Raw genomic sequence first — 18,035 nt, 5'->3', positions numbered from 1 at the left:
TTGTATAGGTGAAACACCAGGGACGGGCCTTTTTTTAGAAATTTAGTTCACCAAAAGCTAAATGATGGAACAGCACAGTAAACATACACCAAGGAAACTCTATTTTAGTGCTGAAAGTGATTGTAGGACCCAGCAGCTTTAATGCGTCTCATTTCTCAACATGTCACGAAACTCCCAAGTCTCAGACTTGGTCAACTATGCAGGTTGTTTGAAGTGATGAAGGTCTATTACGCTGCTTAGTTCAGCTGAATACTGTACTTTAAAACGAACTGGGATGTTTTGAGTATCATTTTAGAAATACTGTATATTCTTAATGTTACAGCAATCCATAACCATGGCTGGCTAATGGAGCTTCCTGAAGTTAAGAATTGAGGATATTTGTAGATTTTTGACTGGTATAACAGACTCTGATACCTCTTTTCCACTGTACAACCGTACCGTGCCCTCATGATGCAGTTAAGGAGATCCTGAGTTGTTTTTCCACAGCACAGCAGAGCCGTGCTACAAAAATGTACTGATTATATCAACTTAATAAAGTTCAATTAGTTCTGTTGAAGGGGAAAAAAGAAGGTTTTAAAAATATGATTTGCTAATGATATCACATTTATACAACAAGAGCCGTAGTTGTGTGTATGGTACAGCTGTATTTTGTTTTACAATATTTTTGTAAATAAATTTAGAATTGTTTTATATTCTTTTTTCTTTTTTTATATATTAATAGAATAAAGGTCAAGCATGAGAAATTTGGTAGAATTTTGTGTTTTTGAGCGTGTGAGTTAAGTGTACCATACCTGCGGTTTATGTCCATTTGCTTCAAATCGTCAGAAATTTGGGCATAAACTTTCTAATTATTGACTCCAGATGTTCCTGAACACTTCTATCTGCCCACAGATAAACTAGAGCCTGCACTTCCTCAGCGTCCCCATCTCACTCGCTGCCCGCCATGTTGTTTGTTGTTTGTCATTGTGGAGTGTGCTGACTGACACAACGTAATAAGCACTAAGGTAACACAAGGTAGTCTAAGATTAGTGCTGGGGTGAAACCAGATATTACAGAAATTTAAGTCATTCTTTGTAACCTTTATCTTACTTAAGTAACAAAAAACGTATTCTTTTTTTTATTTGATTGTTGGAGCAGGGAAGGGTTATTGTAATATAATCTACTCAGTTCACAGTTCAAATTAAATTATTCCCTTCAAGCATTATCCAACCGTAGAATGCTTTAAATGCTCAAAGTTTGTATATGGTTGGCAAAAAATCTAACTAGAACAACGTTTTTCATTTTAAGGAATATTAGAGGTGACACACATGATAATTACTACATTTAAAAGAGTTGAAGCCAACCAAAGCAGTTTGTTCAATTTTAACTTGGCCCTATGTACAGCACTGACTGCTCGCTCTCTCTCCATGGAGACCTCCTCCTCTGAAGCAATCTGTCAGGTTTCATCTCTAACTGTGTCTATCTTCACACTTGCAATGGGTAAAACTCACAGCATGATCTCTGTATGCCTTGGGCAACCTTGCAGAGTCTTCAAGGCTGCAAGTTTAAAATTAAATGTACAGCTATGGCCAAAAGTGTTGCACCATCCTATAGAATTAACTACTTTTGCTTCATAAAATGTTATGTTATTATTATTATTATTTATTTATTAACAGAATGTTAACATATTGAATTGCATATTGCTTTGTAGTTTTCCATATACTTAACAAAAAACTGACAGCAAATTAAAAATGTGACATTTCAAAATCTAATATGAAATATTCTACTACTATTATGACATTACGGTAGACTTTTGCGATATCATTTTGTAGTTTCTTTGATTGCATGATGTTAAATAAAATATCTAAATTATGTTCATATAGTTTTTTTTTTGTTGTCTCAATCCTAAAATTCTAGGTGAATCAACACTTTTGGCCATAGCTGTACTCTTACCTCTGTTGTAGGTTGTACAGTATGTGTCCCATACCTGTTTTTGACATGTAGGTCTTAAATACCATTGATCCGATTTTCATTAAAGTATTAATTTCCATTTCTTCTTCTGTACTGTTCTGTAAATACTGTTGATTACACCAATGGTTCTCAACCCTGGTCCTGGGGACCCACTGTCCTGCTGGTTTTTGTTCCAACCGAGCTCTCAATTACTTAATTGAACCCTTAATTGAACTATAATTTACCTAATCACAGCTTTTTAATTATTTAAAACAGTTGGAGGTTCCAAGTTAAATATAGAAGTATATAAGGAACTTGAATTCTCCAGCTAACAATCCAAAAACATTGAACCTGAACAATGGGTGTATAAAGATAAAAATAATAAAAGTAGTTGGAGCACAGCCTCATGCCTTGGAGCATCTCGATGCTGCATGCTAAAAAACTAATAAAATAATAAATCTATGTGACGTGTTCATCCTGGTGAACAAAAATGATTAGGCAGAGGAGCATCATATGCCCCCCCCCCTCTCCCCCAGGAAGAGGCTGGGAGTGAGGTGGTGGTGTTTGGGGAGGCAGTGGTAATTCGAAAGCACAGCAAGACTGAGTTTGCGAAATAGGTTTATTTACACCTTATAGGTTAATTGGAACGTGCCGGTAATAGGCTTGTAGATTAACCAATGAATGTAGCAGGCACTTGTACTGTAGATTTCCTGCCTGAAGCCTTGCAAATTTTCTATTTCAGTGGACCACAAATCAACCTATTTTCTTTCAGTTGATTTGCTTTATCGTTCTTGCTTTCTCAATCACATGACAGGCCTCACAGTAATCATTGCTCATAGATTATGCAAATCACTTGCCCACTTTTCCGAAAGAGCAAGCATTAATGGCATCTAATCCTGAGGCAGATGTATGTGTTTGGTGAGCACAGTGTCATATGTCCTTTGGTATCATGTCATCACCTGGGGACATTTTGGGTCTGTTGCCTCAGATATGAGTTTAAATTCAATGTCAGGATCATGCCATTGCAACCATGCAGCCATGTTCCAGTGACGGCATCTTAAAGTGTGCTCCTTTTCTTTCTAATTATCGTTATCACTGGAACCGACCATGTTCCACAAAGACATTATCTTTTTCATTTTTATTCAGAAGATGGTTTTCTTTAGCTCTTTTTAAGGCTTATTGCTTAGAATTCCTTTTGGGAAATGTACAGCAATGATGCTATTTTTATTTCACTTCATGCTTGCCTAAAGCTGAAGGGTTTTTTTTTTTTGTTTTTTTTTCAATTTAAATACAGTACTAACAAATACTTACAATTAACAAACAGCTTAAGGAATGGAAAAATAAATAAATAAATGTAGTCTTTCCTTATATGTCAGAGCTTATCTGAACTCCCCTCGCTGAGGTCATTTGAGGTCATTAAGGGTCACATCAAATGCCAGGTTCATTCCATCTCCCATGTGTTCTGAAACTGCTAAGTTACAGCGTCACCAAGGCACTGTTATTTTATTGTGCATGATCCCCCAGGCTTCAGGAGTGCTGTTTTAATTGTTCTAGGCAAACAGGTAGTCCATTATACTTAAGGTATAATTGTAACATACATAACTGTTGTCAATGATATAACTAACACTTCAGGTGTGTCAGTGTCATAGAAATACTGTATCTTATAACATGTGCCTTTGCATAGTTTCATCAAAACCAGGCACATGGTTCCTACAGTGCATACACATATACATGTATGGACATAGATAAAGGGAGCTCCACTGTATTTCCTGTCAGTTGGAATGCTCATGCCCCATTTATTGTATTGTTTCTTTCCTGGGATAATCTTCTTCAAACCACGGCCGTTAGTAGGATCACTAAATACAACACAAATACAGAATAAAATAGACACCTGTGTCTTTATATCTACCTGTGACAGATATTTGCAATGCGTATTTCTTATAATCAAACTAACATGCTGTGTCACACAACCAGATTTAATGGGCTCTGCTGGTGTTAAAAATATTCAGTCTTGAAACATATATAAAATGCAAAGGTTCATAAAGCAGTAACCAAAATAACTGCCTTTTACCAGAAGGCTCCAGCTGTTCATATCTGAAGCAAATTCCTGAATGGTTTTAGCGACAACTAAACACTGAGGTTCGATAAAAACTTTAATGACACTGTTATTCTGTTAATGGGCCCGGACGTGGGCTGTCTCTGAGGACTATCAATTACTGACATTTGCATCAGCTAAAGGAAAGCTGGTAATAATCTTCTGGTCAATATCGCTTCCCAAGATGATTATAGATTAACCATCGCTTCCAAAGTCAGCATCAGCAAAAAGTTCACTTTCAGCACTTATGGTATTCATTGATTTATATTTTTAAATGATTGCTACTTTGACTGGAAAGGAAGGCTCTTCATAAACAAAACCATGAACTAATCTAGTTCAAGGTGATGATGCCTTTTTTGCTTACGGTACAAATACATGGCATTGAATAAAATACTGCACACACAGACAAATCAGGTGAAAGCATGACTATGTTTCTTACTTTCTTGAGAAGCCACTTGTTCTGGGAGGGTAGCTGAACAGTAAATCAGCAAGTCATGTTTTTCCTTGTGTGGTTTTACTCCAGCCTGTCCTGCAGAGCTGCTAATTTAATCTGTTCCCAATCCTGCCCTCTGATCTTAGGTTCTTGGTTTATTACTGGAACTTGGAGCACAACTGTTCCCAGAAGCTTGCGCCTTTCAAACTATGTGCCTAAACTATGGAACTGAATTACCCCTTATAAAAGTTTCCCACAGTAAAAGCATAACAAAGTGTATTAAAGCACAGTGAAGGCTTGGTAAAGCATAGGTAAGCATAGTAAAGCCCAGAGAGCCATGATAAAGCTTATTAAACAAAACTATGCAAAAAAAATGCATATTGCAGTACAACCATGGGAAAAGCGAAACAATACCATGGTAAACTTTTATAAGGGACAAACTGTATCCGTCTACTGTATTTCTGAACTTTGTAGGGCCTTTGCAACTGTTTAGGATTGTGTAAATATAAATGTTATTTAAGTAGGTTTGGTTTGCTTTACTGTGGTTGTGCTTGAGTTATCTATAATTTAACCTTTTAATTTTGTTTGAGACTATATTCTAAGTATAGCAGTAGTAGTAGTTTTTTGTATCTTCCTTGTAAGTGGATGAGTGACCACTTTCATATTTTATTCTAGTTGGCATAGATGCTGATTCTTTATCTTCTGCTGACGTTGTATAAACCTGCCTATCTGAAGGGATGAAAGTGTATATTTCCTGAGGAAACTTGGTTGTATTTCTGGAAGGAGAATCAACTAATCAACACGTTATATCCAAGCACCATGAAAACTCTGTGTGTCTTGCATTCATGTCGCTTCTTTTTGTTTGACCTCTTAGTCCTGTTTTGGGGGGTAGGTGGCATTGCGCCACTGCAGGTTTGGCGGCCTTGTCATTTTGGGGGGAGGTGGCCCTGTGAGCCACTTCCTATCCGCGGCACTAGACTACATGATGTCATCGTGTTGTCGCTAGCCAGCCAACACTGTGGATAGCCGTCAGCACCCACAGACAAGGTCTCCAGCCAAATTCATTATCATCATTAAATCGTCTGTTCAATTGCAATTCAAATCATCCCCATTCTCCGTACTGAATTTGTAAGGCAGTTCGGGACATCTGAACTGTACAACAAAGTTAAAAGGTTTGGCAGACACATCACTAATACTTCATTACAGTTTTGAATGGTATTTTTTGATGTGGTACCACATTTCTAAAATTATCTCAAATTACTCAGATGTAAAACACATTTCTAGGAGTAAAGAGAATACTTGACTGGGTTTTCACACAGTTACCAGATTTATATGGGGATACTTTTTTCTAAACTTTTCTAAACTAAAATAAAATGCACAGCCCTAGTAACGTCTCCCTGTTCTGAAATAGTCTCTCCCTGACGAGTCTTCTCGCTCTCCTGCGCAGCTTTTCTGCTGGTGACGGAAGGATATAATTGTGTATTCGATAGCAAATTCCCCCAGTAATAAGACATATTTTACCAAAAGGGATTTGGGTATTTAATCCATTATCCCCATGACTATCATATATTGACATATTTCTATGCTATTTCTTTTTAGAACAGATGGATATGGAGAAAACTTATATCTATGTTTCTAGCTGTAGGCTTAATAGACATTTTAACTGTGTTTGTGCCGTCCTGAAGCAAAAAAAAAAAAAAAAAGTTAATTTATTTCAATAATCTGTTTGTAAGTAATTTAGGGGGAAAGTACAAAGTTACTGGAATCATAAAACAAAAAGAGTAGATGCTACTAGCCTATACTACAAGATTACAATGAAAATCCTTTATTATTTGTGTTGATTTTTAAATTATTTTTATGACACAGAGCTGATGAATGGTTTTAAGGGTTAAACATTATTGTTACCTTACACTGTAGGCTTAAATTCAGCAGTTCACAAAGCTACAATCGTTGTTACATTTCCACTAAATATTTCAAACCCCAATAAATAAGCAAATGAAGAAAGAAACATCAAATAAACTTGCCGTATGGGAGCAGTGGGAGAGAATAAGGTTTGTTCAGCCTAGTGTTTGATTCTGCAATTATAGAAATCAAATGAACTGAAGTACGATCTCATAAATGCATGATTTTATTACAAACTTAACACAAGAGCAAATGGAATTGAGATGTAACATTTGTGTTTTGCAAAACTTGTTTTCTATCTTTGTCCACAATAACAACAAATGTCTGCTCTAGTGCACTGGGGTTTGAGATCTGTTCTCTAAATCCCTGCAGGAAGAGCAATTAAAATAAAAAAAAACATAACAAAAAGTGCTCTGGCTTTTCTGTTCCGTACCACATCATGGATCATTATTGCTGTGTTACCTGTGGGCAATAACCATTACACTATCAGTGCACTAGAGCGGACATTTTGAAAAGAGCTTTGAAACAGACTTTAAAGTTATAAGTAAAAAGTTGTCAGGATGTTAACAATGAAAAGAGCAATTACAGGTATGTTATTTAAACAGTTGTAGCAACACATGGGGACGTGTAACGCAATATTTTTCGGAACCCCGCTACTTACATTTGTTAAGGAATGCAGGGAGTTTTCAAGAAAAAGTCTTGAAGCCCTACAAGATATTGTAATTTGAAAAACATGTACTGTATACAAGGTCTGGTTAAAAATGCTATTAGAATTGTTAATTTCTGTGGCATTTTAAAGATATAGTTTCTATTGGGGCTGACAAAGGGTAACTTTGCCATGTTGGCATTATAATAGTGCAATTTAAAATCTGCACTATGTACTATTCTGTAGAATATCTCAGTGTGGGAGTTGGATCAGGCATTATTATACTATATTCTTCTATAAACACTAAAGTACTGTATCTGATGGTATTCTGTATCATCATTAACACTGCCCTAAACTAAGGTGAGGATTTTCTACAGTAGATAGTTCTGTGAGTTTATGTGAAGATTTGTATTTCTATAAGAGAATAAGGGGGTTATATTGTTTTATGTATTCCCCAATATGTCTTTCTTCTAAACATCAGTACTGTTTCTTTAAGCTAGTATATCTATCCTGGAAGTAAGCCATGGATTCAAAATTCCAGTGGCACTTGTTAACAACAAAAAATTAGGAAGTGGGATGTGACAAATATGAGATCTAATACTTATGCAATAAATACATCTAGAATGACTCACTGTAGCACTATACATTTGTTGCAGATTTTTTGGACTCTAGAAAGTGACATAGTACAGAAATGTTCTAGTTTATAAAATGCTTTTTTTCCTTCTGTATATTGTGCCGCTTGGCTTTACCTTGTAAATATATACTTTAGTATGATAAATGCCATGCTTAAACAAGGTAGTTCCCATTCTGTATTTAGAATACAGTCCCAGATATGCTATTCCAAATTCCTGCACTATGTTCTGGTCAATGTGCTGACCGTATTTTAATTCCTAGATTCATTTCTCCACCCAAGTGTAATCCTTTGCTAAAAATACACATTGCCCTTGAACACACACTGGTACAGATGTACCGTCTGTAGGTCAGTTTTTGAGTTCCAACAGACAATTCCTTTAGGGGACCCAATGCTCCTGTTGTAAGTAAATAAAAAAATTTGGTCTTACCTTTTTTACTAGCTTTATATAACGTTTCGTGACATCCACACCTTATGTAACTGCCGGCATTTCCAATCTTGTAAATGCGACAGATGAAAGAAAAAAGCAGGAGAACTGCATGCCACTTTTATTAAAGAGAAGGTTAAATTCCTTTTTTGCAAAGCACTGCAACGTATGGTCAGCCCTAACTATAGTAGTTCATCACAGCATGTCAACCATTATTTGTGTAAACAAATTATAACTGCCTGAGAATAGATTGAGTACAATTTTGGTCTATATGGGACAAGGTTATGCTGTCTCACTCAATTAATGTTCTTTCAATTACTCAAAGAGAATGCCATTGCTGCTGGCTGTGCTGAGCTAAGTATAAACCTTACATGAGTCACAGTGGCTCAAATGATGGTATTTCTCAGTTGAACAGACTAAGCAGCAGATCAATACAGCTGTACAGACTTCAGGACCGATGTGCGATATATTGATTTCTTTTTCTATTATTGAGAAAAGCAAGTGTAGAGATTTGGTTGTTTCCTTTTGAAAGGATGGCTCATGGTAATTACTTCCTCAGTTTACCAAGGTATGTGTTTGTCTTTCTTCTACAATAATCACCTTTTTGTTGCACTTTGTAGATACTTTAAGGTATATTTTGTGCACGCTTTACCGTCTATTGGTTGTAAGTGAAGTGAAGTATTGAATACTGATGTACTTGTGTTCATATTTTGCCATGTTTTAATGCACTTCAAGGAGTCCAAGTTGCTATGAAATATGTATAAGTTATTTTACAGAGAGCCTGTTGGTCAGTTTTTGTATGCAAGTTATTTTACAAAGACCCAAAAGGCATGTCGCTTTGTTTTCTATTATTATTTGTAATACATTATCCACCTTGTATAGTTTTCTTTTTTTTTGTTATGCTCCAAATCTTAAAGACAGTGCATCCATTTACTACCACAATACTATACAGTTAACCTGAGGCAGCTAGCAGACAGTTAACATTCCTTGTGGCAGACTTTCATACTATATGTCTTCTGATTCAACCATTGCTGAAAAGAATATTAAAAGCTTGTTAAAAGAATGTTTTTATGCCTGTAACAAGAAAAATGGCTGTTGCTTTTTTTAATAATTGTACATACTGTATATAAGCTGCAGCTAAATTCAGAAAATAGGGTTTAATTTAATTTCATAATTACATCTCCTGTCTTGGTTTTTGTATACCTTTATAGCATACAGTGATTTCTAGTATACGTTTTAACAAGTTGAACTAGGTTATATCATTAGCCTGGACAATATTAAAAACTTTGTACACCGTGGTCAAATATTATTTAGTAAGGGGTACTGTAGAACTACAAGAAGTATAGTATAATATGTTTTTCCATGTGGCACATTATCACAAAATAACAGACACAATAGCATCAGTGATTGAAGTGCTGCTAATCTACTCTTGCGTCTGATTTTTCTTACTATTGGGATTGTGGAAGACAATTGCACATCAGTTAAAATGACTTCTTAAACACCAACCTCACACATTTCCATTTGTTTGCAAAGCATTGAATAGGCATTGGTTCTGAAAAAGATGATGTTATTTAAGTTTAATCAACACCATATGTCAATCTTCTAGCAAGAGTTTCCCTTTTCTACAAACAGTTTATAATAATAATAAAACTAAGAGTCTAAGCATAGTGTTAGTGTCAGACATTTGTTATCTGGGAGTATGCAGTTTATCATATCTCTTCCACTTCTTTGACCACTTGAGATCTTTTATGTTGTACTGTCCACTTAACATAACCCAAGTTCTTCACTGAAGAACCATTATAGAGTCGAGTCATTTTGTATGACTAGAAAATACAGCGCTCCCCCATTATTTTAATATTTCACAATTTCAGTTGAGAGTAAACTGTACTATGATTTACTGTATAAGTGTCCTCCACTAATTCACTATGTTTAAGGAAAAATAACAAGGGACCCTGCATAGCATTCTTTTTTAAGGGGTAGTTTTTATTTTGCTTGAGTTCTCTGCTGTATATTAATCAAATTGAATTGTGCCTTAAGCATAAAACTTGACATTTTCTACACTTTCCTATAACTGACCAATTTCACCAAGACATATGAGTTGCTTTCTAAAGATGTGACCCCATATGACATTTAAAGTAGGATCATGGCTTACATAAATGAAGGACTTCCCAAACACAATAGCAGATACTACAGGAAAGACTAGCCAGATACTAAGGCTGAAACCAACCTACCCTCTACAATCAATGATCAAACAAGTCTGAGGGGTATAATTAATATAATGAATAATTAATGTACAATCACTACATTGTTCAATTTAAGTCTTACTGGCAAGTAGGGACAAATTAGGCCTGCCTAGGTATTACAAAAAAGTATTTATACTTCAAATAAAGCCAAGGTAATCTGCTTAAACAGTTAATGAACTGCTACTTGAGACAAAGGAAGCATGGAGGGAGATACAGAGAACTATATTATTTGTTTATTTAGCAGACGCCTTTATCCAAGGTGACTCACAGAGACTAGGGTGTGTGAACTATGCATCAGCTGCAGAGTCACTTACAATTATATCTCACCCGAAAGACAGAGCACAAGGAGGTTAAGTAACTTGCTCAGGGTCACACAATGAGTCAGTGGCTGAGGTGGGATTTGAACCAGGGACCTTCTGGTTACATGCCCTTTTCTTTAACCACTAGACCACACAGCCTCCTATAATGGGCTGATAGGGGTTTAACATGAAGTTGAAAATGATTTGTGAGAACTTGTATGGATTTATTGAGGTTTGCCACAAGTTTATTGAAATGGGGGAGAGAATTTCTGGGAACAATTTTGGATAAATCAGCTGTCAGCTTGCAAATGACCCACTCACTCACACACTAATATTCAACAGTTGGATCCTAACTGGCATTTAGCATGGGAACTAAGGTAATAAAGATAAGCTGGCAAGCGAAAGATGTAGTTACTGTATATCTGGGTGACAGGGGAGAGCTGGCACTGAGTTTTCCTTTACAGATAACCTACCTCTACAGTCCCCAGGACTAAGTTTAAAGGTTGAGATAAAACATGTTGTACATTTGACACCTTTATTAAAAGGCTTTCTGTTTATTTGTATTGGTCTTTTTGTGGTGGTCTAATACATATGTTTTTATTCCGTTGTAAACCTTGCAAACCTGCATTAGAAAAAGGAGCAAAAATGTGTGTTTACATTCTAAAGTGTTGCCAAAGATAATGCTGGTGCTGTATTTTTTGATTGAATCCAACATGAAAGCAGATCTACAGTATCAAACCTTATCTTCATATTGGTCCTTGTCACATTATTAAAATGTGTTTTATTAGATTTATAAATAAACTTTATAAAATGTATTCCTTGTGAGTACAGTATTTCCTTATTAATCCTCACTGCACTTATTTGCTTTGTGAATTAAACATTAAGGTCTCAGCCTTCATGTATTTACTACAGCTACCATACTTTCTTTTCAGCAACTCTGAAGCTACATCGATGTTTGAACTGTCTGAGAACTTGGAAGATCCACATGGTGCGGGTGGAGACAGCTCAGACAGCACTCTGGGGAGTTCAGTAACTGCTTGTAAGAAGGTAAGAAGACTTGGTGCTTATTACCAATGTCAAGAAGACTTTAGCAGTCAATCAAAAAAACTTCACCACTTAATTATCTATTATTTTGTAATACAAACTGATGGAAACAGCCCAGAACGGTTCTGTTTTTCAACAATATAATTATAGAAAATCCTTTCAATTATATTTTTTATCTAAAATAATAATAATAATAATAATAAGAAGAAGAAGAAGAAGAAGAAGAAGAAGAAGAAGAAGAAGAAGAAGAAGAAGAAGAAGAAGAAGAAGAAGACGACAATAAAATAAAAGATCTGTAAATTATATAATTGTATATTAAAATACATAGCAAGGATACACACCATCTAATCACTCAATATGCCAGCAAAACCTGTACTGATCCTGTCTTGAGTACCGCTGCTAGAATATACCACAGTACGTACTGGTATGTCCAGTTGTGGTCAGTGTCAATTTAGCCAGGCATTATTGCTAAGGTGATGAGATTTAAGTCCTTAAACTGGGACAGTATGGAAATTGTGAATAACTTCCAACTTCCAAGCTACAGGGAAGCTCTAGGGTTTTTATTTTCCCTTTGGCTATGTTTGATCTAATATCATATTGAAAGTGAATGTAGAGACACGTGGTGATATTCAGAGTGGAATCTTTTACTTTCAAAACCTTTTTTTTGTGAATAGATGATCTTATTGTCTTTATAATTTCATTTCTACACAACAAGTATAGTTATTACATTGCACAGTAGCAATTATATCAAGTTCCGAGATTCTATTTTATTGCTGATTACTGCTGCAAATCTAGACCCTTTTCTGCATTTTCTAGCTTTGATTTCCACTTTCCATCTCGCTCTATCTCTATCTCTATCTCTATGCTATTCTTCAGTCTCCAATCTGCAAACCAGGCCCTTCCTGTATGAAAGTATTACATATCTCAGTAGCCAGATTTTTGACAGATTACTGCATATATAATCTATTAAAAAAACATTCCATAAAGACAACTATAGAGTTGCTGTATGTGTTTGTTCTTTGTGGAAAGCTTTATAGAGTGTCAAGTATCAATGAGACAGATTTTGAAAGATGCTATTGCTTGAATGTTTAAAGCAAAACAATCTAATCAGTTATGCTGTTAAGTGTCATTGTCTTGGAGTTTAATTTATTGTTCTATGGAGAAATCATTTTCCAGAGTTTAAATACAAAATGTCTATGCTTTTCTGCTGTGTCTATGTAGCAAAGTCACAAGGCTATCATTGCATGTTTGTAAAACTGCCATCAGCTGGGCAATGTATAGGAAGCTACACAGATTATCTCATTTTCAGCAGCCCTGGCAGAACTTTGCATGTCCATATCTGCAACAAATATGATGCATTCATATTTTTTTAGGTTTTTATCTATACATATTGATTTTTTTTTTATTTTTATAAATCTACCATTTTAAAGTTATACATTTTTTTTATCTAGGAAATGCTTGAAGAAAATGTGTTTATACCTTAGACAAAGCCAATTTCTAGGTACACTTTATATCACGTCCATTTTAAAACACTGTTTTATATCACGTCCATTTTGTATAAAGAATATGACTAATAGCAATTGGCAGTCTTTAGATAAATCAGTGGTTTTCTGTAAATGTATATACAATGTATGATCTGTGTCAGTACCATATCTGAGGAAATACAGAATGGACAGTGAAGCACTAAAAAGTGTGGTAGAATTTATACCACGTACAAAGGTTCACTTCATCACTTACTATTTTGTTAAGTATGTTGTTGCTATTTGTAGGTTTTTCTATTTTGTTGCCATTTGTGTGGACTGCTGGTATTTTGCTGAATAATTTCTTCCTTCATTATGCTATCAAATTGTTAATTAATGGGAAGTGACAGTATGTTAATGAGGTACATAACATTGGATTTTCCATTTTTCACAGTAAGATTTTCTACTTCAAAGAATGGTGTACCCATTTTTTGACAGTTATTTTTCATATTACCATATACATTGACTGGGTTTGTCCCTGGCCCTGGTGTGGGTCAATTGAGACTCAGATATATCACACAGTAGCAACCATTATATTGTACACTCACATTGAAAGCATAGGCAATAAAACAAACTGTAGGGTAAAGCAATTCACTGGAAAAATAACAGATGTCAGCAAGTGTTTAAAGGCTGCAATTCCATCTCATAGATGTGATGAAGGACATACAGTAAAGCACTAGAGCCCCTATGCTTCTCTGTGTACCACATATCATATATGGCAGCCATTATCATTCTAACACTCCTGACATTGATGTTAGTATCAAATACTTGAAGATGCTACATTTACCGATTTTAGTAGGTACAGATAAACGGTACATGTTGTTTTTCAGCAATATTTTCTAGCTTGGGCTATATATGTCCTTTCTGAACACATTGCAAATAATAGTATTGCCAACAATGAGTTATGAATTGTGCTGCAGTATAAGCAGATTATGATGTTTTTACAGCATAATTTAATTATGAATTGTCAAACTCTGCTTTTCATTTTAGAAGTTTAAAACCACCCCATAAACGTTTTTGTTGTGCCAGTTTTACCTGCATAAATGTTTATCAGTTCGACAGTTTTGTAGACAGAATTTTTTTCAGTGTTCCTTGGAAAAGAATAGGCAACTGCATAATGCACCCCAATGCAGAATATAAGACCAGCATATAAAATAGCACACAGTCACTAAATGCATTTGTTTTACTCTATATATTTTTCTGGTTACAGCAGGGTCATTTAAAGACTTATTGATGTTTTTCTTGCCAAGATCAATTAGTAATAAATTGGACTTAATTCCATTGTTTTTTCTTTTTTCTGTTGTTTAGTAGGAGACCCCCCCCCCAAAAAAAAAAAAAACAAACAAAAAACAAACGTCAATGGTTAAGGCTGCCACACACCAGACGCGATGTGATTTTTTAATTGGCTACGAGATACTTGGCGACATGACCATACACACCAGAAGCGACACAGAGGCGATGCGACAGGTTTGAAAACTGACAGATCTATACAACTGTTCAAAATTGCTATTGACAAAACTATGATCAAGACTGGTACATATTCGTCAACAATTCTCGGACGGTATTTCAACACATATGGCAATAAATCATACATATCAGGCTTATCCAGTTACTATGAAATGGTCTCCCATATATTGTCTTTCAAGTCTGTATCTTTATAATTGATAAAGTGCTATAATCTCATAAAGTGCTGGGTATTTTTTCAACAGCAAGTATTATTGTTTCCTCCGTCAATTTGGATACTGCTTCACCCTGCTGGACCACGTGCATTGAAACTGTTCTCTGATTGCTCAATGCCCTAGCTGATGCGCAACAAATCTCATAAAATAGGATTCAATCCTATTTATTTCATGTCGCTCCAGTGCCTCACTGGTGCCGCTCCCACGTCTCCTGTGGAGTGAAAGATACTTATCTAAAGTATTGGGTCTATTCATTTTGTCGCATCGTTGCACAGGTAGCAGCTTTTAATTAAAAGGGTCTAAAAATAAGTCAATACTGGAATCTCTCAGACCTAAACTAAACATCATATTTCACAAATGATCTATGTCATTTAGTCATGTGTCTATTTTATCAAGAATGACACAAAACCGAACTATATTTTCTTCTTCTCAATTGGCTGGTGTTTTGTTCAGGGAATGGACAAAAAAACTTCCTAGCACTGCCTTTGTCATACCCACCAGATAAGCTGCGTACGCATTATTAAATCTGCATAGCAATTTTGCTGCACATCTTGTCTGCCTCCCCCAAAACATCCACTAACAACTACATCTCCAAGAATACAATGTATTCAGTTACTAGGAAACTCTATACAAGAAAAAACAACCCAACATTATCCAGTCTCTGGTTAGTTACTCTCAGTCCCAAAACCTTATCTGGAGCGCTGGCCAGCACTACAAATGTCATTAAAATTGAATATATGTACTGATCTGGGACATAATATTCATTACAGTACATCATATAAACTTTCTTTAAAGCACTAACATTATATACATACATGCCTACACTGAACAGAATGATTTAGATTCACCAGATGACTTCTTTATACATCAAGGACATCTACGGCCTGATCAATGTCAAGGCTTAGCTTCATCTATCTTTGTTTCACCAAGCACACTAATGGCTGTATTAGAGATGTGGATCTTACAAATCACACATGAATTTGCATTAAGTATTGATGTCACTTGCTTATATACTTGTAGAGTGACAGCAAGGTGAACTGGTGCATGTTGAAGACACAAAGTGTATCTAATGAAGAATGGGTATTACATTATGCAACTTGCATGTCATTTATAGGCTCTATATCTTCTATAGGTGAATAGATTCATTTTTAATGAACTGAGCTAATGAAGACTTGAAACTGGCCTGCTTGCTCTGTTCTCTTGCCTTATTGAAATATTTTCTAGCCTTTTCAGATCAATAAGCTTTGATATGGTTACCCTGATAAAGAAGGCACATGTTTATTGCACAATATTTGTATGGCTCTTTGCCTGGTTACTGTGAGAGTAATCCTCATATTTCAGGTACTATACAGGTTCGGAGCAGGTTTCCTGCATTTGTTTATAAATATCCCTTCCACCTAAGTCTTAATTATTTAGCTGCAGAGGGATTTTACTAAATGAACAGTGCTGTGTAAATGCTTAATTGTGTTAATCTAGACCATGTCTGATTTAAACACTGCTCAGTCTAATTAGTAAATTAAAAACCTCACTTCTATTTTTAAAACAAACTCAAATGTCCTTGATGCAAGAAGCATGTTGTGACTGTGAATCCTAATTTCCTATTAAACAGGTTTTTGAATGTCCTATGATGTCTCTCGAACTACACTTTACACTGATTGCCCCCTCTTTCATTAATAGTGCACATTAATGAGGCACAGGTACTCAAATAACATATAACCTGCTCAAGTGAAACAAGACGTCAGGACCTCAGTTTGTCAAAGCTTTTAATTCCAGCCGAGCCAATCACCCCAGTTCATGTGAAAGGAAAATAAAAAGATAGAAGTCTTCCTTTACTGCAGATCTTGGGACCCTACCTGTCTTGCTGTCCAGGCTACACATAAGGAAGTAATGGGCCAGATTTTCAAAGTGTTCATTCTCTGTGATAGTCCTGTTATTTTAAAAGAATAAAAATGCCTGCTAGTTTTACCAGAACATTTAATTAGTGATGGGAATTGCATTACTTGCAATTAAAGTGGTTGATAAATCAAATTGTGTAGGTAACAGATTGACGTGGGATCGATACATGTATCCTCATTAGCTGAGGGAGATGAACGTTTCAAGATAAATCAGTACTGTTAACACAATCATGATCTAAATAGTGGGTCAAACAGTAAAGGGAAGACTATAGGTTTCAAAAACCGTGTTCTTAACCACATTGTAACATACCTGTCAACTCTTACGGGCTTCCCGTGTTTTAAGTTTTTTTAAGTTTTTCAAGTCTGATTTGCCCGTAAGATGAAAATCTTACGGGCAAATCAAAACCTCACGGTCACGGTAGGGCATGCGCGTCACTGATTGCTTCCTTCAAAAAATACCACCGCCAACATAAAAACACAAAACTGGAAAGTTGTACAGTGGCCGGTACATTAAGCAATGGGAAGACAAACCTGAACTTCGTGGCTTGATAAGGGATTCTCCTGATGACAGGGATTACACATTTTGTATTCCGTGTAAGAAGAAATGTTAAAGATGTTAATAATAACGAACACAGCAAATGAAAGTCAGAGCCCAATTTCTCAAGGTTTGGAAGCATTCCTTAAGGGTTTGAAAGCTCTGCTATACAAGTTGGGCTCAAAAATGGTTGACCGGTATATTGTAACCTGGTTAGGAATCTCTGGCTATGACCTCACCAAAGAACTGTAATTTAAAAATGTGTTTCTTTGTAAAAAAAAACAAAAAACAAACAGAAAATACAAAAACAAAAGAAACAAAAAAAATGGAATAGTCTATAACCATAATTTCAATACAATGTAATTGCACATGCGGTGACATAGTAATTACATAGTGGTTACATTGTACATACATAACCACATGTGTAAGTACGACAGGGTTTTTTCTGCCAACATTGTTAATATAGTTTCATTGTACCTACACAATTGTATAGGTAATTACTGTGCTATTACAATGTTATTGTAGTGTAGTTAGATACGTGTAATGTAACGTGTCTAATGTTCAAAACAAACTTCTAATGAAAACAGATTACCCTCCCAGTGCGAGCTTAGTGAACTATTAAGAGAGCCTCGAACTAGCAAAACGATATCACAGGCATCCAGAGCTTTAATAACCCTCCTAAACTCTTCTCTGCTGTTGATTGAGTGGATTGCGGGACATGAATAAGTCATTGACATGTTTTGATGAAATCAAGTAC

General features: G+C 35.6%; 1 protein-coding gene across 6 annotated transcripts in view; it reads left to right on the top strand.

Moving 5' to 3' along the window:
• Positions 1-18,035, top strand: part of LOC117422921 (A-kinase anchor protein SPHKAP-like) — an 85,408-nt gene that overhangs the window by 38,327 nt on the left and 29,046 nt on the right. For 5 of the 6 annotated variants that reach the window (XM_058990258.1, XM_058990255.1, XM_034928537.2 and 2 more), the window contains one exon: positions 11,538-11,652. In XM_058990258.1, the coding sequence (XP_058846241.1) occupies positions 11,538-11,652 (115 nt within the window). Of the gene's footprint in view, positions 1-8,484; positions 8,632-11,537; positions 11,653-18,035 lie in introns of those variants that run through there. The other variant, XM_058990256.1, reaches the window with a different exon arrangement.

The sequence above is a fragment of the Acipenser ruthenus genome, chromosome 17 (assembly GCF_902713425.1).
Source record: "Acipenser ruthenus chromosome 17, fAciRut3.2 maternal haplotype, whole genome shotgun sequence".
Lineage (NCBI taxonomy): Eukaryota > Metazoa > Chordata > Actinopteri > Acipenseriformes > Acipenseridae > Acipenser > Acipenser ruthenus.
Note: the sequence above shows the minus strand (reverse complement) of the source record. Positions and strands in the feature narration are given on the sequence as shown.